This window comes from Crassostrea angulata, chromosome 1 (genome assembly GCF_025612915.1).
Source record: "Crassostrea angulata isolate pt1a10 chromosome 1, ASM2561291v2, whole genome shotgun sequence".
NCBI classification, from domain to species: Eukaryota; Metazoa; Mollusca; class Bivalvia; order Ostreida; family Ostreidae; genus Magallana; species Magallana angulata.
In genome coordinates, this window is record NC_069111.1 from 39,991,711 (window position 1) to 40,013,835 (window position 22,125).

General features: G+C 34.5%; 1 protein-coding gene across 1 annotated transcript in view; it reads right to left on the reverse strand.

Moving 5' to 3' along the window:
- The window catches only part of LOC128173739 (transforming growth factor-beta receptor-associated protein 1-like), a 39,784-nt gene that overhangs the window by 1,422 nt on the left and 16,237 nt on the right, over positions 1-22,125 (reverse strand). The window contains exons 21-31 of the mRNA XM_052839400.1: positions 21,272-21,376; positions 20,726-20,917; positions 20,366-20,559; positions 20,040-20,108; positions 19,877-19,949; positions 19,385-19,519; positions 18,694-18,794; positions 18,149-18,260; positions 16,969-17,129; positions 16,035-16,107; positions 15,484-15,674 (exon numbers count right to left, since the gene is read on the reverse strand). Of these exons, the coding sequence (XP_052695360.1) occupies positions 15,484-15,674; positions 16,035-16,107; positions 16,969-17,129; positions 18,149-18,260; positions 18,694-18,794; positions 19,385-19,519; positions 19,877-19,949; positions 20,040-20,108; positions 20,366-20,559; positions 20,726-20,917; positions 21,272-21,376 (1,406 nt within the window). The remainder of the gene's footprint in view (positions 1-15,483; positions 15,675-16,034; positions 16,108-16,968; positions 17,130-18,148; positions 18,261-18,693; positions 18,795-19,384; positions 19,520-19,876; positions 19,950-20,039; positions 20,109-20,365; positions 20,560-20,725; positions 20,918-21,271; positions 21,377-22,125) is intronic.

Sequence of the window (22,125 nt, forward strand, 5' to 3'; positions counted from 1 at the left end):
ATCTACAGTACATATTTCTGGATATCTGATGTACCCCCCCCCCCCAAAAAAAATAAATTTGTAAACATGTTATGGTGAATCTTAGTAAGTTTAATGGTTACTTATCATTAGGTTCACAAGATACTGTGTATGTATACTGCTCAGACAATACTTTAAATATCCTGAGAACTTTCACCTTTTGTAAAATTTACTATCTCTGACCAAGCTCTATACGTACAATTTTAAAGGACACACAGTTCAAACATTCAAATTCCTACCACTGGATTCTATCCAAAGCTACCATTGAAATGAAATAAAACAGGGCTCGTTTCCCTCTGAACTATCTCCAACGTTCTGGAGAACATTTATCGATTGTTAGCTGGAAGTACCATTAACATGTATATATGACCCACTGTTAAATAACTTTGTTTGGGAAAGTCTCAAAGTATCTTTCATACCAACCTTATATTTCTGAAAGATACTTTTTATTGTGATACAATTTGTTGTTTCAAGTTCATGTATATATTACCCAGTTTTTCTTTGTGTTTATTTTATGTTCTTTTTATGTACAAGGAGAGGACATTCTAAGTTTTTGGAACTTGTGTCCAATCCTTTTGGCATTAGTCAATAAAATATGTTCAACACAAATAACTTGTATGGCAATATCACGTCTTAAAATGGGAAAACAACTGCCATATAGATGTATGTTTACCTTTAATAAATAAAGTTTTTAAAGAACAGTTCCCCCCCCCCCCCCCCCCCAAGAAAAAAATGCTACCCAAACATTATCAATTGCCAGGTTTTTCTGAGCATTTTTTTTATCAAACCATTTAATGCTTAAAGATAAATAAAGATAAAGATACATAAAAATGACTAGTATTTGCTGTATTGTAAATGTTATGAGTCTTTTTTAATTTGACATATATGTACCTGCATGTGTTTGTCTGGTATGAACAAACTGTTTTTACTGATTTTACAAAGTTAAATATTTTGTCATAAAAACACCCTTCAAAAGTTCATTACGAGTACCTTTAGTTGAGGTAATTATGGATAGTTTGTAATCCAAGCACAGAAGACATGCTGAAGGAACAGCATAACACAAGGATCAAGTACTGGACGCTGAAAAACAGGAAGTACACCCCCCCCCCCCTCCAAGCCAATCTCTTTGGAAATGGCTCTCCAAGAAGTGTGGGGAGGTGAAAAACTCATCCTGTTCCTCCTGATAAAAGGACACAGGTATCTCTGTACCTGTCAACACTGAGTGACCTTTTCGAGTCCTTAGTACCTGTCTGGATTATCATTGTTTCAGGTAACAACACACAAGGAAGTAAAATTAATGCCATGCAGTTTGGACTTGAATATCATAGTACATGTACTAAGTTAACCAGGATTTAGTGCACAAAATTTATCACAATTGGTAGATTTATATCAATTCAAACTGGAAAAAAAATAACTTGGAGTAAAATCTAACAAACTCTCTCTATGTCAATCCTGTTTTGCTCCAAACCGTTTACCTAAAGCAAACTCTGCTAAATGTTGGCCATTCTGAAATAATGAGGATGTTGGGACCGATGGAGTTTAAATGGTGAAATAAGGTCGTCCCAACAACAGACACCTGATTACTGCCTGATGATTTGGTTCAAACACTGGACTTGAGAAACAGCAAGAGTAAACATAATGTTCCTCCCACACCCGAGAGTTTGGAGAGAGATGTTTTTGTCCAGTAGGCTGACACTACCATTGTCATTCCTCCCCCTGTCTGGGGTATAACAGTGAGAATGGAATGTGACCTCATTTGACGGATTAGCCTCTACAGAATAAGGCAATTGCCTCGTCTTCTAAAATTTTAGCAACTTTCATTCTAATAAGGATAAATAATATGGCGGTGCTTTATAATATTAGCAGGGTAACTAAGTTGCTTCAGTTCTGCCCAAAAAGCCAACTTTGCAAAGGCAACAAATGATCAAATTTCATTAGGTAATACACATGTATAATGTTTGATCCAGGAACAGGGGTGCTCTATTATAAATATTCAAATCGAAATCCTCGCTGGACACAAAAAACATTAAGAAACATAAACATGATGAACAGCTATCTAGCTGCGTAGCACCTTGTGTGGACCACCGTCTATCATTTTAATGCTATACAACATAATGAAATAGTAACATGTACCTGCATGGTATTGGTTTTAGATACTCTTATAAATGTACACGTACAGGTTGTTTAAAATACAAATGGTTCGCAATGTCAGCTTGTGGACAGGTATAACTACAAGTGACTGATTTATTATATTGTTTTCAAAGGTTTGGTAAATGTGCACAAAATGGGCATCAACAGGAAAGATGTTCATTATATGCAACTAGGTTCATTTCCTGCTGACTTACCAAACTTCATATTATGACATACAAAGCAGTTTTATTCAATTCCTACATTTAAATATTGTAATACATGAACTGAGTTCATCTATACACTGTACCAAGCAGACTGTATTCAGAAGATCTGTATCTTGGATCTACTCAAGAATACCACATAAATCTTTGACATATTCAAGAAAGAGGGAGAAAAAATGTTTGTTATAAATATTTGGGCGTGAGTCTACGTAGCATTACACTGAGATAAGTACCCTGTTTGCTTTGTGCCTTATTGAAGAAATACACCGCTCAACTGGAATTGTACATTCAAATTGTCACACTTGGTTCAACAATATTAGGTAAAAATGTCAACATTTGGGTAAGGTTTGGAGAGCGAGGGCTGCCAATATGAACAGTACAGTTGATAAATTAGGCCAATAATTTCCCACCTGGCCCTCGATCTACCTGTGCAGAAGACCTGATGCAATCTATTTCACAGGTAACCATTCAGCCTCTGGGAATTTATTGCAAAACACGACTAGCACAAAAAAAACCCTGAACAATACTTAACCAGTTCACAATCATAAGCCATTTATAATCAAAAAGAAAAGTGATGGATTCATATATTTTTATATATCCAAGCAACATAAGTTTGGCCTGTCATTTTTCCCCTTATCTATATTTATAGCCTTGAAACATTTCAATGAAATCTAGCTCTGTCTAGCTGTGCCTCAAGAGATTATGGAAAACTTTTTTCTGATCTTCAAAGATTTGCTGTTGCCTAGCATACAGCGGATCCCTTGCTGTTGTTCCAAAAAGAGAATCTTCCATGTATGAAATGCCCGCCAATATTGATGCCTTTACCTGTATTGATTTTCGACACAATTTCTCAAGGAATTTAACCGATGCATTGATTTTTCATTCACATTCTTTACAATAGAACTATTTTAGATATCTGAGGCAGTAACACACTCACCCCTAAACAAACTCTCATACTGCGTCTGTCTTACACTGCAGTCAAGAATTGATACAAAGATCAAAGGTTATCAACTTGTAATGAAATATTATAGCTGCTGTGTGAAGACATGGAGCTTCAATAAATTGTGAAAGTATGTCCCATGTATAACACTAGCGCATACCTTTAATCTAAGTTTTAGACACAGATATGAAGAAGTTAAAACAGGGAATTAAACATCTGAAATATACCTTTATGTGTTTTGTTTTCTAATTCAAAACTAAGTTTCACTTTACTTTAGCTGTAAACTGTTATGATCTTCATTTATACTGTATAAATTTTTTCTCGGTCTCTCTCAATGTATGTTAAAGTACCACTGATATATGTTTACTGGCATGTAACTATACATAAGCGATCCCAGAAGCATTATAACAAAGCTAAATGACACCAGCATGCAGAGTTAACATTTCTATACAGACCCCCATCCAGTGGGTGAGTGACATTACAACACCTGGCTGTGGGCCAGAGCAAATACTGTATCAAAGAAAGCAATGCACACAAGTTCATCAATGTATTACTTGCAACCTGAGAATATTATGAAGAAAATATAAAGTGCTGTCTAGGTATATCACCTAAGAAATCAAGGATTGAATTGCATTTATATGGACAGGACAGGTACAGCATGATACCTTACTTGACCATACCCCCCCCCCCCAATCGACCTTTTTTTTCAGTGTACAAGTACTTTACACATTTAAATCATACCCCCCCATCTCCTTCCCCTGTACATGTTCTTTACACAATTAAATCATACCCCCCATCTCCTTCCCCTTAATGAAAAATAACATTTGTGAAAGGTTACCAGGCAATTGTTTCAAAAGGCAATATGTCTGAGTTTGTACAAATATTAAATAATTGTTCGAATTCAATATTCTATTGAATATCTGGCTCTCCTTGGAATTTGCACTCTTTAGAAATGATAGCAACCTCTTGTTATCAAAATTGGCCCACTTGTGACGGAAGCCTTGATTTGGCAATAATGGGGCCGCACCCTTTACAAGGAGTGGCCGAATTAATCACGATTTGATCCTTAGTACCCACCAAAAACTGAAGAGATCTTCCTATCAACCAGCTGAGCGAGTGTGTCTGGGTAAATCTAAAGTATACCTAGTTAATGGCTTAATTCTACAGATGAGCAACTTGATGACTGATTAAGAGCTGAAGAAATTTCTCTTATACATGGGTGTGGTTTTTAGTTTAAAGGCTCAATTTTTCACCTGTCTTCAAAACACCCACACTGTATGTTTAATCAAAAGGTATTTTTATAAACATAAATACAGCCCAGATCAAACAGTTCTTTGTTATAAAAAATGAAGTTATTTTGAATTTAGGCAACACCTTCTGTAAACTAAACAATGCAGACTTATGGGACCAGCTCATGCCAACACCTCCACTTTTACACATTCTTTTGCATATAAAATTAATCTACCTACAGATTCTCACATCTTAATTATATCAAGGATAAGATTAATCTGCATTCCATAGAATGTGGGTTGTTTTATTACCTTACAAGAGAGGCTATAATACTACATTAACAACTAGTTCACTGTTGAGTGTATGTGTGTAGGCAATAAAGAGCTATTGATAAATTATTCACAGATTAAATATATACTTGGCCGATTTGGTTACTGGTACCAAATTTGGATTTTTTACACACACTGGATTTCCTTTTCATGTGTACAAATCAGATTATTAGAAACCAAGAAAACATGTTTTTAATTTAATAAGTCCAGGTACATGTAATATGATAAATCTGGCAACATGTACTTTTAAAATCCACCATCTACATCTACCGGTAATAACTTTGCCCTGATATACCTAACATTACACAATCCTCTCTCTTGATTACCTGAGCAAAGGAGGACAAACATTAGTGAGACTTTGTGTACATTGTGCGCCGAGTGCCCTGTCTCCTCTTATCTAGGTCTAGGTAAGCTAAGAGACAGCAGGATCAGGCTGCCTCGACAGAGAGACAGTGCATTAAAATGTATTACGACCCCTCGCTATTCATGTATTACGACCCCTCCCTATTCATCTTTGAACTTAAATGATGTCTTGCATTAATGAGATGGCAAAACACTCTAATGCATTAGAGCGCAGATGTTTGACAAATGCACTGTAGGAAATGCCACAGAAATCTTCTGCAAGATCTTACATATAAATGCATGTACATTTTGAAATAAGATTTGCCTAACGTCAACAATAGATGTTGCATTTTAAGAGAAAATATATCAAAATTGGTTGATTAAAGCCTACTGAGTAATATTTTCAGTACTTGTGAAAAACATACAGAGATTCATATCTAGAGAGATTTAGAGAAGAAAGATGGAAAAAAACTGTGATTACAAAAAAACCTTAAAATTACTGTGTAAATAGCTCACCAATGTATGCAGATCAAATTTCCTTAATGTATGTCATCTGTTTTGAATGTTATATTGATGTTCTTCAAACAAAGGACAAAAACAAACTATTAAACAAGACAAATAATGAATAAAAATTATCCCTTCTATCTGCAATTAAAGTTTGAAGGATAGAACTTCCAATAAATAATAATATCCTGCTGAAAAGAAAAAAAAACATGCGATAACTGATATCCACATAATGCAGCTAAAAAGCAACCTATTTATTGCTACGGTACTCTTTTCTTCTTTTTTTTTTATTTTGCCTGCGTAGATGCTGATAAGATTTTGTGAATAGTAAACACTGAGTGATTGGCGGATCTTTGGTATTGACATACAGATAACAATCAGAGTCATCTCCACGTTTTGTTGGCTCTTCCTCTGTAGGGTGATGACAGCAGCTGTCCGTCGATCAACTTCACACAGGACCTGATCATACCTGTGTCCTAGCTTATCAGTCAAAAACACTCCAGTGTTTGCCTTTTAACTCCGTGGATAAAACATTTCATCAATAGTACGTACTGAACTGTATGAAGATGGGACCTATTGATAACGTTATTTTCTCAAGAAAAAACAATCAAGGGAAAATCTCAGTTTAAGGATACTACAACTGCCCACTCTTCAAAGCATTAAAAGTCATTTCCCACACTTGTTGTGTGGAAACATAGTAATCTTATGGCCCAACCAGGACGAGGAAGGACAGACAGGGTGCAAGACATGTCATCTATTGCCAACTCCCACCCCAACTCCAACCCCAACCCACCCCACCCCATCCAACCCTTGCATACCAAGGGGTGGAATAAACTGAGGGCAAAAAGCTCAAATGCTCCAGTTTTATATAGTTGTTAAAACTTTCTTTGCAGCTATCTCTCTAGATTATGAAGTTGTTACACTTTTAAACATTACAAGGTCTCTTTATTTTTCCTATTTACTTTAACCTCAAAACTGGTAAAAATTCCTCCTCATATTATGATAAAATATCCTGCTCAATACCTTTAAGAATTTCTTTTCTGTTGACTGAACTTCTACATATAAAAGGGAAATCTAAATGTTATTTATATATTCCCCTATTGGGAGACTGGTTTTAAATAGTCTATTTGGCAGTTTAAATGGGACCAAATATTTTCAATGTAAGCACTGATACTCTTTACTGGTACAGGTAAAATCGACTGTTCTCAGTCCCTCTTTCCATAACAAGCGTTTGAATCTCCATTAATTATACACATGGCACTGGTTAGTGAATGCATTTTATTTTAAACCTTATCTACAGTTAGTCAGAACACAAAATATTCAACTGAAAAAAAAAATGTCCTCAATCCCCATTGGAGCATCAACTGCATATCAACATTATGGATGAGGTACAAGACAAACCAAGGAACATTTGATCAATGACCAATATCTTTTCTTCCTGGTACCTATACAAAAAACATTTTCCCACAACAAATCGTCACTGGCCTGTGAATCATTGCGGGCCGACATGACAGTTTGTCACCTCCCCGCCTTACGATTTCACCCCGTACCTCTAAAATTATCCAACCCTGACCAAACGACTTCACTTTAGCTTTGGTTGAGAGAAGTCCCTGCAGTTGGAACATAAAATTCTACATAAAACCACTTTTCTCAGGCTTTTAAACTTCCTAAATGTCTTGGTGGCCTGCCCCTATTGTGACATGTAAGTCGATTTTAAGTAAACAAGTCTCTTAAGATGTCTACCTATATCTATATTAAAGGTAATTTGAGAACGGGGATGAAGAAACTCAATTTGAATCAAGTGCGATTGAATGTAAGGGACACAGAGAGGAAGATAATTTATCATTAGCATCCTTATTAGGTGAAATGAGTGATTTCAGAAAAATGGAACGATCCAGGGGAACTCCCTATTTCTTCTTGTATAAAATAGTGTTGATGTTTGTTGATTCTGATATGTCAAAGTTTTCATGTAAGTGTGATGAAGTGATGATGGAATCCAAGAAGTTATCATGAGTGAAACACCAAGTCCTTGTCAACCTAAAAAGGATTTTGTGAAGCCGTTCCCTTCAATCATTCCCACCTCTGTTCAGTTAATTTAAAGACATTTATAGTGCTGGCTTGTCAAAAAAAGGCCTGATCTACCAATAAGTCAAGATAAGAAATGAAATATTTTACGGTGACTCCTTAGCCCTGACAAAGTCCTGCAATCAGGTTTTGTTTTTTTTAAATCAGGTAATCTGTCACTCAAAAAATATAAAAATTACTGAATTTTTATTCAAACCAGCCTCAATGAGTCAATGAATTGAAGTGTAACAAATAGCAAATTTTCCTCCATCCACAAAATGTGGCTGTAATAAAATGCGCCTGAGCAGATCTAAAAATTCATTAGCATGTGTTCACATATCCGCTACTTTAGCAGGTAATTCACCTGTCCTGTATACCAAGCCCTCTCCACTAAAAACGACACAGATCTGACGATAAAAACATACAACGAATGGGGCTGGTGGATTATTTCCATTGGACCCCTCCTTTCTAATCACTTAATGAAGCAACCTAAATTGGATTGATGTCAATTCACATTCTGGTCAGGCTTTATCTGCAGCATCTACAATGCCCTGTGGGTCCAATACCAGCCACCTTTACACTCGTCTATCAATGGCTGGGCCACAAATAAAAACATCAATGAAATAGATGTGTCCAATAACATACCACTCTCAAATGGTCTAGCTATTACTCACACACAACAACAAAATGCATTGCTCATGCTTGGTGTCTAAACATGACTCACAATAATGAAAATCAAGATTTAAAGAGAAAAATAACTAAAACTTTTGCGCAATTATAGGATAGAAAGAAGATACTCCTCAGTAGAAATGTTCTCAGTTCTGGCACTACTGGCCCTTCCCTTTGGGTGCATTATTATAGTAAATGTATCAGTGTCCTATTGACTTCAATGACAGGCAAGTTGTATTGAGTACTGACACTGATATATGACCATGTTAACGAAAAGCCCTAATTGCACAAACACACTGAATGTCAATTAATACAGGGAAACACTGCAATACAGTCATTACCAAACATCAATAAAGGAAATCCTGCACAAATTACCTACTAACACAAATTATGACAGTATTTTCAAAAAACGACACATTCATCATAAATTAGAGAGAAAAATGTCTAATAGTTCAAAGGAATTCTTCATTATGCAATTTGATGGCAACAGAAAATGTACAAATCATGTGCAAGGAATGCAAACTGCAATTTTTACATGGAGACAAGACAGAGGGTTCAATTCTAACTAGATGCTGTCATTAGACAGTAATACCCGCACCATGTGTTTGCCCCTAAATAACACTGTTTTGTACCAGTTTAATTAAAAATGAAGGCTATACATGCAAACTCCGGTAATACATTTAAAAATTATAATTTTCATAACTGAAGGATGAGATCCCTGCCCATATGATAATACACATCGTGACATGAGCAGCACTTTATGTGTAATTTGGGGTAGAACTGTTTGCAGTGAATTTTCAGTTAATCAATAATCTTAACATTTTATGTCATAGGAAGTATAATGGTCTATATAATTATTACAAACAAAATTAAAAATTAAATTATGCCCCCTCCCCGTGGCGGTTGCCGGTTTTAGATTTGCTTCTGTGTGCCTACATGAACATCATCGTGTGCACAGATTTAGAGAAGGGGTGGGAGTGAGGGGTCCAGACCCCCCCCCCCCCCCCATGAAAATTCGTAAATTACCAAAAATACACCTTGGACCCCAATGCTCTTACAGACATGTAAATGCTCTAACCCATTGCGCTTCAATGTTAGGTAACATTATTTGGGGGGTAAATATTTAATCAATATTCAACATACTTTATTGTTTATCTCAATAGGAAGTATACATGTACATCACAATATGCAGGTGTCCTGCACCACCTTAAAGCTGTTATTTACCTAATAAAATAGTGCAAGTGGATTTGAAGAATAGGTCATAAAAATACATGCATGTTACAAATGACTGATCTTTGTCTGAAGTTACGTACACAACACAGGTTTGCATGTCTCATTAGCGGGTACTAGTTTTACCCAGCTCTTCGATTAAATGGGTTCACGTGTATACATACATGGGTGTTGCTAAAACGCGGAACGGAAAACGGAACGGAAGGAAAACGGAAAATCTTATCTAATGTTATTTACCTCATAGATTTGTTAAGTATGCTAAAACGATATACTTTATGTACCTTTTTAATTTTTTTTTAAAGATTAGCAATATTAGATTATTTATTCAAGAATATTTATTTCCTCAAAATTAACAGTACATGCATTGACCACTATATTCTGTCCCAAAATATCCTCGATTCACTTTTTGCTGTATATTTATATATACCTCAGGGTTCAAGCGATTCTCTTTTAGAAGCATTAAACATTCTCATTATTCTTTCTTTAAAACGTCCTCTCTAGCTTATCAGCTGGTATAAATACACGGCTAAAAATAAAGAAGTCTACGGGGTTTTGCATTTTAACAGACCCGGATGATAGTGTTGAAAAATTGTGCAAGGTCTTCTGAGTGACTTCCAAATGGAGAAAAGATGTCAACATTTTCCATTATAAATCGTCCAAATGTGCTGCATGAATATTTGGGATCGACAGACTATAGTCCCAATATATAATCGGAAAATCAAACCAGGCAACGTCTAGAGCTCTCTATTCGGATCATATGTATATAGCTGCTGGAATAAACAACTGCATGCTTTGTAATGCAAACGTAAACAAAATTGCATTGCTAAAAATACTAGTTTCACAAATTACTAGTTTCACAAATTACCGGGTATTTTAATGTTTACTGTATTTTAATTTTTTAATGTCGTCAGTCCTACAGTTTTTTTCTTCCATCTCAATGATACTGTATCGTCTGTATGATAAAAGATCGTCTAGAACACCGAAAATTCAATTTTGATGTAAGTATATACATGCACATCATATTTGAAAATAATATAAAAATACTCAAAACACGCATAAAACGCTTTCACTAACTGCGTACGTTACGCTTATATGCCAGCAATACCATATGAGAGAAATAAGTAAAAAGTTATAGCTAATTTGCTCGTTTAATCATGTTAATGTTTCACAATTCGAATACATTTGATTTTTTCGTTTCGTACTCAACTAAAGCCGAATGAATACAATGCTATAATTGATAGACATTCATATGAATATTAATAAGATAGCAACATGTTGATAATCATTCATTAGATATAAATAAAAGATACAAAGTAAATCGTTTCTGGCCAGTCTATACCCCTTTTAAGCGATAAACGTGATGATATTTTCCATTCCGTTCCGTTTTCCGTTCCGCGTTTTAGCAACACCCATACATACATGTCTGTGTTTTCCGTATGCAGAAAAGGATTACGGTAGTTAAGATCAGCTAAAGGAATTCATTATTGTGTTTTAATTGGATTATCATTATGATGTTGACCAATTTAGGTAAGCATAATACCTGTAGCAGCAGTAGCACAATATAATAAGATGCCAGCATGGGATTCCTGCCAGCATACATACACATGTATATAAGTTCTACTTTCACTTTCTAAATGTAATCTCCCTTTGACAGCATACTGTATCATCATCTTTTAATATTTAAATAAGCTTATCATCGTTACCTATCCTATCGCATTTGTAAAGTTTCTGTCTTTTAGTTGCAAAAGTTATTTTTTTCATTTGTCAGACTGCATGCACTGTTGAGTTGACCCCATATTGACCCTGTATAAACAATTTCTTATCAAATTTGTGTATTTCATATGTAAGTAAGTGTAGACACTTATATTTTTTATATGAGTAATAATAGGAAGGAAGGAGTATTTCTTTCTTAATGTATTATAATGCATCAAATACAATGTAGGTCATGACCTTATGGGACTGTTCTGACCCCACGAAACAGGAAAATACAAAATATCTTCTAAAGTCATTATGATGCATCAACTGGTGTAAAGTACATTAATGACCCCAAGGTGTTGTCTTTAAACCCCCCCCCCCCCCCCCCCCCCCCCCCCCCCCCCCCCCCCGCCTTTATGAAATAGGAAATGATATGATACACTGTATATTTTGTTAACTTCTGAGATCTGAGATCCTCATCCCTAATCCGTTTAATTTATTTTTGCTCTTTGTGTCATTGCGCGTAAAATTGTATTGTAAGATAATGCCCCCTTGGAGACAACCTGACATTTTAGAACTAGAAATAATAATGTATTTTATCTTATTCATATGTTATACAGTAGTGTTTGATCCATGTGGGTAATTCCTAGCCTAATGATGTCACTGCTTTGTTTAGGAGACTTTACAATTGCCCCAAATAGGTGAATACACATGGCAGTGATGCATATAACATTTTGTTTATAAATCTTAAAAATTGAATTATGCAATTTCCAAAATGTTAATGTGAGGAGGGAGAGAACAGTTTATATTTGAGTTTGTTTGGGAGTGGGGGTTCCAAGTCATATATTTGACAATTTTTTAATGTAATTTAAAATAAGACTAAGCCATACTACAGTGATGAACATGAATAGTATAGAACAAAACACAAACTAATACATGTACATGTATATATACATAGGAAGTATTACAAAACAGATGATTGATCTATATCTGGGTTCTTAAATTGAATCATATATCATGTACATATTGTATTATTTTTTCTTTGTTCAAGGCATTTAAGATGGTATGTAGGTCATGATCCCAAGTGCTCTTCCTGAAATTATCAAATATCATAAAAACCATTGAGATCCCCACCTTAATCCAAAGATATTATTCCTCCTTAGGTCATGCAGGCGCATCAGATCATTATGGCATGTAAGTCATGTAAGTCATGACCCTAAGGGGTCATCCTGACCCCCTTAGAATCAGAAATTGTCAATTATCTTTAAATTATTGATGTTTGATGATCCTATCTCTATTTAATCTTTATTAATTATTAAGTCTCCTGAATGAAGTTTGGAGACTTATTGTTTTTGTACGGTTCTTAATACATGTATATATTCTTCATCTTCTTTTTCTTCTTTCCCGCTCTGAACTTGTTTCTCAGAGATGGCTGAACATAATTGTACAAAACTCTAGGATATGATAGGCCTGCAAATCTAGTTGTGCAACCTGGTTTGATTTTTCTCATTTTGGGTTAGACAACCACTTTTCGGGGGGGGGGGGGGTATAACATTTAACCTTGTAGGAAGAATCATAGACTCTATTGTAAATGGTAACTTGAAAACGGACAAAGATAATAATATAGGGTTTTCATAATCATATATTGGCTGTTACTGGCAATATATAGGGTTTATTAGATCTGACCCCTGGGGTCATCCCCACCCCCAAGGAATTTGAAATTACCATATATCTCAGAAACTGTTATAATCATGACCCCTAAACCATATATATTCATGTTTCTGATGTCAAGGGGCATCAAATGTTATGTAGATCATGGGCCCTGTGGGTGGTCCTGACGCCCTCAAACAGCAAGTCCCTTAATATCTTCAAAACAGTTGAGATCCCCACCCTTAAACCATTTATATTCTTGTTCCTTGTGTCAAGGGGCATCAAACGGTATGTAGGTCATGGGCCCCGGGGGTGGTCATGATCCCCTTTGAACAGAAAGTGCACGAATATCTCGAAAACGGTTGAGATCCCCACCCCTTAACCATATATATTTTTGATCCTTAAAGGGCATCAAAAGGTATGTACCGGTAGGTAATGGGCCTCAGGGTTAAATTTAATTTTTCAAAACCGTAATGCACATCTATGGAACAGTTCCTTTCATATCCCAAGATATGATGTGTCTATCCATTAAATTGTAAAAGGAGTTCTAGGATCTATGTTTTTTTTAAAGTGATAAACGTCAATTTTCTGCTACATTTTTGACTCCCTGGATGAAATTTAAATTTTGAAAACCTTACTGCACATCTATAGAACAGTCCCTATCATATCCCAAGATATGATTGTCTATCCATTAAATCATAAGAGGAGCTATTGGATCAATGTTTGTTTTTTTAGTGATAAACGTCAATTTTCTGCTACTATTTGACTCCCAGGATGAAATTTAAATTTTAAAAACCTTATTGCACATCTATAGGACAGCCCCAATTATATCCCAAGAGATGACGTAGCTACTCCAAAAGTTGTAAGAGGAGTTCTGGGAACCATATTTTTTTTGCCAAAAAACGTCATTTTTTGTTGCCCACTGATCCCCTTAATTAAAAAAAAAATTCTGGAACCTGATCATGCCTCAATATGACACCCCCAATCATATGCTAGAAGATCATTTGGGTACTGCTTAAAAAAAATGACGTTTTTTAAACCAGTTTTTTTGTAAAAAAAACGTCATTTTTTAGCCATTAAATGACCCCCAGGACAAAATTGAAAATTCCGAAACCTTATTGCGCATCTATAGGATACCCTAAAACATATTCCAAAAGATGATTTGTCTTCTTTTGAAAATGTAGGAGGAGTTCGAGGAAGAAGGTTTTTTGTGAAAAAACGTCATTTTTTACCAATTATTTGACCCCCAGGACTAACAGAGAATTTTTGAAACTTTTTTACAAAACAACATGATACCCCAAATCAAACTCCAAGAGTTCAGTTTGCTGGTTTATAAGATGTAAGAGCAGTTTGAGAAAGTAAAACGTAACAGACGGACGGACGGACGGACGGACGGACGGACGGACGGACGGACGGACGGACGGACGGACGGACGGACGGACGGAACAGGGTAACAACAATATACCCGAACTTTCTTTAGAAAGTGCGGGTATAATGACAACCTTTCTTGCATAATTTATATCATTTTCCTTTCATTTTTGTTTTCATTGTGACATAACAGCCTGCACATTTCTCAGTCATGCAAATGTAAAAAATAATGAATGGACAACAAACACACATTCCTTTATTTAATGATATTCCAACAATTCAAAACCAGAGATAAAAAAAAAAGAACAAATATGCACAAAAGTAAAACAAACACAAAAGTATTGATTGAATGTGGCCATCTCATACATCAGTATGCAGTCCAACCAAACAGAAATGTCAATAATTAGACAAACACTAGATATAATTGGTTGTCTCAGTCTCCAAAACCTGGTCCTCTTATGTACCTGCTCTGGTGGATGGGAAATAGATGGATCGACATATGACATACTACTGTCATGCCCTCATTTATATAGACTGGAAGTGCATGGAATTTGATACAGGCAGAGATTCCCTCGTTCTTTGATTGAGTAGAAACCAACAAAACTTGAAATACCTACCACAGTTAACACTGATTATGAGCACATCACTGTTAAAACATTTCTCCATTACACTTATCTCAGTTGTTTGGGGGGGGGGGGAATCATTCAAATTATCATTTCACTCAAATGAAAATAAGTAAAAATCAATTCAAAGGCTTAGCAACTGTGAGTGTTATCTACTGAATGTACTCCAGGTAAGCCCTACCTCCAGCAAATATCATAAAAATTCACGGCTAACAAGCAACAAGCTCTACCTGAACGATATGGTATAATCATACATATACCGGGAACCTTTTACTTCCAGCTCTTGGCAAGATTATCAAGAAAAAAAAATGTACATTAACAAATACCCTTGAACTTTTTACTCTAAACATAGGTTGAAATATGCAAATCTTATCATGATATACAATACTTTTATTCAAAGAAATAGGACTAAAGCCAACAGACTGGAGAAATCAAAAGTTGAGAGAAAGGGGAAGATGAGTTTTCCCTACCTGTCATCATTCATTGTCACAAACTCCCGCTGTAGTTCTATGCTTGTCTGTTTCACTCGTAAATTCTCCCCTCGCGACATCATTCTCTCGATTCTGGTGTTCCGACTTAAGTTCATGCTCTTGCGGACTGCACGAGAAAGGAACTGGGAAATGATGTGTACTGACCAACTGTCAGGCAAGGATTGAAGGACCTGCAAATCATATATATCAAGTTAGAAGGAGCAAGTGGTTTCTTAAATACATGTGTATATTTATCAGGTTTTTATCCCCCTTCACCCTTAACCCCCTCCCCTTCAATCATCACCTTCCTTGATTATTTTACTACAATGCCTTAAAGCATACACTACAATTGCAACTTTAAAAACATAAGTGGACATTTCCCTTATGTAATGATGTGCATTTTGGATATTCAGCATGTTGCATTAAAAACAGTGCAATGAAATGACTGATTAGTTCAAGTCAATCCCTCTAGGAAGCTACAGGACTTCGCTGCTGATTTACATAAATTCTAGACACAGCTTTAGAGAGCTGTTTACGGTAATTAGCCCTACCTTCACAGTGTCAAAGTCTGCTACATTATTATTCAACAGCTCGACCGCAGGTTTTATCAGCTGGTCTTTTTGCCTGATAAAAGAAAGACAACTCTGGATAGTAATGTAATGACTTATTTTGTTGAACTCTCATTGAATTAGGTCCCTTAGTTTTAATTAAATAAAGCTTAGGAATTATTAAAAGGAAGGTATCCTATGATTTTCAAAAGGTAAACTAATTATAGATATGGTGGACAATAAAATTTTTGTTTTTTGCAAATTTAAGTTCAAGAAGGTATTCTGATTTGCTTCTAAATCATTTACTCTCCATTCTATTATGAGGAAAAAGCATTTACACTTTTAATTTGTTACATTTTAAATGCTGCAATTGAAATGAACGTTTTACATGTACATTTATTCATGGGAATATAGATTAACAACCAAAATGTCATTCATGTGATTTTCTACACTTCAAAAAGTACATGCACAATACATTTCTCCAGTGTTTTAAATTTTAATATGTTTGAGAAATTTTCCCCAAACATTTAGCTACCATGAATATTGTGCATAAATAACAATTATAGATGTTATCTCTATTGTATCAATTAAAAGGGGTTAGGGCATTAACTTTACTTTTCTAGTAATAAACTTTGTTATATTGACTTGTGTAATAAATGAAGCTTGGAAATGATACATGTAATTTTTCAAAATTCATAAGAGATATTATTCATAAAATCATGATAAATTAAAAATGTATAATGGAAAAACAATTTTGTGTGAAATTAAAACCACTGTCAAATGAACCAACATGGCAAATTGCAAAATTTTTGACACTAGGTATTAAAGACATTTTCAGTATCATATCAACCTACCAGATATCTTTACAAGGAAAGCAAAGCTAACTTCATGCTTAAACTGCAATATTGTATTATTTATACAAAGTAACAGAACTCACTCATAAGATGGATCCAGATACACATTAAGTAGAGCATGAAACAATCGTTTACGGACCACCGAGTCCTTCCCATTGGAGTTAACCATACAGTAGTTCTCTGCCGCCCCGTAATCCTTGAGCTTATGGACGAGAATTCGCAGGGCCTTATCATGCTCCTCCAACTGAGAAAATAATCATGAATGTAAAGAATCGATAACTACAGCTTGTCTGTCTCCTTCACATTGTGTTTCAATTCCCTCTGAACTTGGAATTGTTTTTCCAACTTTTTATATATATATAAAAAAATAAGTAAATATCTCTATTGCTGCTTGGACAGAATTCATAGCCAGGAAAAGTCTATCAATTAAAGCTGAACATGACTTATAATAGGCATGTGCCATTTTAGTTTTTAATCTATCTATGAAACTCGGCAAGTTATAATGGAGATGTTTAGATGTGCAAGTGAGGCATGCACAGCGAAATACTTCGAATAGTGAAGAAGTCAGCGGGTTATACATGTATAAGACTTGTAGGAAACATGGCAGATAATGCCTTTACAAGTCATGATCAGCAAAAACTGTGAATATTGTAAGTTATACAGTAAAACTCTTTAAGTACGAACACAGATAAACCGAATTCTCGAATATAGCTAAGTTATTTTGAGTCCCCGGTAAAATTCTTAGCAAATCTATGCAAAATTTTACAGTTATAATTAATTCAGATATAACATATTTACGAATATAGCAAACTGATTTTGAGTCCCTTAGAAGTGAATAATAACGAAATTTAATATCTTTATAATGAATTTCTTTACAGTTTAAAAAGTTTGGACTACCAATTAACATAAAACTTTGAATGAATATATTTTCATACAAATTTTTCAATTCACAATCTGCTTATTAAAAAGGCATCAAAGTAATGTATTTTTATCCAAAGCCTAATTAGCAAAAATTATAGTCTGGTGAAAGGAAACATGTACCGTATATAGTGAATTTGCTATAGTATTTATTACAGATTCGTTTTACAGATATAATGAATTATGGATATAACGAAGTAAATCCCTTGGTCAATAGGACTTCACTATAACTGAGTTTGACTGTATATAGGTTCAATAACTAGTGCAAATAAGTAACAGTTTTTCTCTTCCTTTAGTTCTGTAACTTTTTTAAATCTTCTACATCAATGACACAAAACTAGTTACCTTTCCATACAGTATTGCACACTCAGCATGCATATTTGTTTCTTTTGCTTTTCCTAGAATGAGCTGCACTCGATACAGACTTGACATCTGTAACATGTGACGAAGCTTTGACCTGCAAACAAATCAATCTTCTATTTATAATCATGAAGGAAATTTGAGGTCCATATATATGCTATATGCAGCTTTGAGTGTTCATGTGCACTTTACGGTAAATTCCTTATTTTACGTGAGTAATTAATTCCATGATTCCAAAGCTATGTATCAAATCACAAGAATATAAAAGCGCAAGCACCAAATTTTGTTCCAATTTCATATAGTTTATATAGTTCAAAACCATCTGAAAAATAAAAGCAAGATTTTAAAAATCCACGAGTATAGCTTCTCACGATTTTATGCAGATATTAATTCCTCGCATTTAATAAGGAATCTAAAGAATGTAATAAATTAGAAGCAAGCTCAATCTCTTTGAATATAGCACAGATGAACAGACGGAAAGAAAAAAACGCTGGCTGTGTCAATGTGCCCCAACAGTTGATTAGATTTACCTTGCAATATCTATTTGTTCCTTTTTGGCATTAGGCTCTTTCATAAGTTGTAACACAGAATCTAAATATAGAACAGCTAGGTGGGTATGGTACTTCTCTTTCTGAAATTAGAGAGTATAACAAAATCTATATCGTCAGAAACCTTACGTCTTTCCAAATGTTTTTTATAAACCAATCATATTCCTGTATCCATACAAGAATAAAAACCAGTTTTTAAGGATACTAGCAGCTACAGTGTACATATTATAGGAGAATAAAAGTTTGAATTAGTATGATATAGAAAACTGAAACTCATTTTTTTTTTTAACATATACTGTGGTTTCATTAATATTCAAGGGGATAAAGTGAAAATCACAGTTTCAAGGCTACGTAAATTCAAGGCCAATGATGCTATCAATACAAAATGTTAATAGAAATTGCACTTCAATGAACCTTAATATCGTGCATCAAGTTAATAAAGAAATCCACGAAAATTGGTAGTCAGTGAATATTGATGAAACCACAGTACATAGATACAGAAACCACAGTACATAGATACAGAAACCACAGTACATAGATACAGAAACCACAGTACATAGATACAGAAACCACAGTACATAGATACAGAAACCACAGTACATAGATACAGAAACCACAGTACATAGATACAGAAACCACAGTACATAGATACAGGTCTATTTTACTCCTTTACCTCTAGTTTTTTCTGGAAGATGAGGTATTCTAAGTATGATATCACAGCTTCAGGGAATCGGTGTAAATAGTCAATGATGGTGTCTGGTCGCATCCTCTCTGACGGCGGCTCACTGGCGGGACGATTGGTAAAAATCTACAACAGACAAACACATCTCATACAATATTCCCTAGCTACTAAAAATTAAATTCTCATAATCTATTTTACCTATACACAAAAAATACAAAGAGTTGATGTTCTCATTTTGATGTAAACATGATACTGTATACAGAGAAACATTTGCCCCCATTTCATTTTTACACATTTTGCCCTCGTTGTCAAAGGGCGAATTGAATACTGGGCGAATTCTATGTCACAAATAATATCTCTGTCAACACAACCACATCTGGGTGAATTCAAGATGGGGTGAAACCTTTTGCAAGTGTAGAAGGGTGAAAATAACACAGGGCAAAAATCACCCTGTATACAGTACTTAAACACTGGTATATTTACCTGAACACCAGCCTCTGGATCTTTAGACAGCACCCAATCAACGTACTTCCACACAAGTTCATGATCACTTAAACTGAAGCAGAAAATTCATTGTCAGTGAATCTTTCAAAAACTTTGACAGATAATGACTTGCTAGATTGTTACAAACTACAACGATACTCACTTGGATAAATAGTCTATAAAAAATGGTAAACCTGGGAAAGATTCATCAGTTATATCTCCATTAGCTAATCTGGAAATTAAAAAAGAAATTAATATCAATGTACTACATGTAGTAATTTTATATCAACATTAATAATTTCACAAAGTACATGTACATAATTGAAAAGGACAAAGTAAAAATCTATAAGAACTCTGAAGTGGGGCTGAACATTTTGTCAGTAAAGAGTTCATATTTAAATCTTTTCTAGGTTTAGATACTTTAATTTTCTACTGTCCGGTACTCAATCAGTGATTACATGGTGAAAATTCTGCATCATGGTCACTTACTTTTGCCATATACCTAGCGCTTTATCGTGATCACTGTGAAGTCTATACAATAATCCTAGAGCATGAAAACGTTTATATTTCTCCAGCCACTCAACACAGTCATTTAAATCACATCCCGAATCATTTGATATCAATGGAATTAGACCTTCTGTGTTTAACTCTGCATAGAGCTTCAATAATGCCACATCTATTTCCTAAAAGAACAAATATAATATTAGTCATTGTTGTTTGCATTCAAAATAATTAGGTTATGATCAAGATCACAGAGAGAGAGAGAGAGAGAGAGAGAGAGAGAGAGAGAGAGAGAGAGAGAGAGAGAGAGACCTACAGTTTGTTATGCAAAACAATAAGTACATGTACCTGTTTATATCCTACTGCTAATTTTGTTCCTTTAATTTCCTCTAAGTATGAACACAAGAAGTCTTTATATTGCATGATTAAGTCCTCGTTCCCACGACATAGCTGATTGATGTCAGCAATCTCGTGCAGCGGGGGTGCACAGCGGGTAAAACTGCTGTTGGAGGGCAAGAATTTTGGATACAGACAAATCACCTGCAAATATGAAGACAAAACTTTACAATCAGTGACAAGCAAACATATCACATGAAAAAAATGAGAACTTTTTAAACAGTACCTATTCTGATAATAATTACTTACACTGGTACTTACCAGTAAGTCTTAAAAAATTTAAAACTCAATATCTCTTTTAACTAAATACAAATGAATATGACCAAGCACCTCAAATGTATACAAAATATGATATTTTTTTAATTGCCAATAACTAATTAATTAATTAATGTACAATAAGTAATTCTCCTGTACATTAGAACCCCCCAGAAAATCAAATGAGCAGTGAAGAATCATCTTGTAGTCATCATTATAACGTTGTGTTTTATCATTAGTTACCTCTCTAGCATCTGTTTCTCCACTTTTAAATAATTCCAGTGCCTCTTCAAATTTTTGTTGGGAGAATTCAATAAAAGCTGCCTGTTGTTGAAATCTCTTGTATATCTGAAAATGTTCACAGTTTTATTATGATTCAATAACATTAAACTACATGTACGGTAACTCATACTATTTTTTCCAGACTAAAAAAGAGAAGACTTTCTGAGGAACCCCTATACACTTCAATTCATTGGCTTTTTTAAACTTAGTCCAAGAGTTATTTGCCCTTAGATGATAATATATCATTCATTTCAGAGCAGTATTTATCATATAATATCCTATATTCTTGCACATTCAATTTAGTCTTTCTCTGCATTTTGTTCAAATTTGAATTTTTCAAAATTGATTCCAACATGTAATTTGTTTTGGTTTGGATTTGATTTCTCTCTCTCTCCTCTCTCTCTCTCTCTCTCCTGCATTTTTTTTTTTACCAATAAAGGCATAAAGATACTATGCTATTTTGTTGATTACTTTATTCAATAAATTTTCCAATTTCTTGTAAAAAAAAAAAAAAAAAAAAAAAAAAAAAAAAAAAAGCTCTTGTGACATGAAAAAGTCAAAACAGGAGGATAATGCATTTTATATCTCAGTTATGACCCTTAAAACACTTTTGAAATAATATAAGAATTGATTTTTTAATCAAACTAAGATTATTGTTAATTTTTTGAACAAGCTATAATCTCTGTTGCACAAAAGTATTTAATTACTTTCAAGATGCATTTATATATTTTATAGAATCATCATGTTTTTACTGATTTACTTTTTATTCACAACTCTAGATAATAAACTAAAATTCTATATATTGTAAAAGTAAA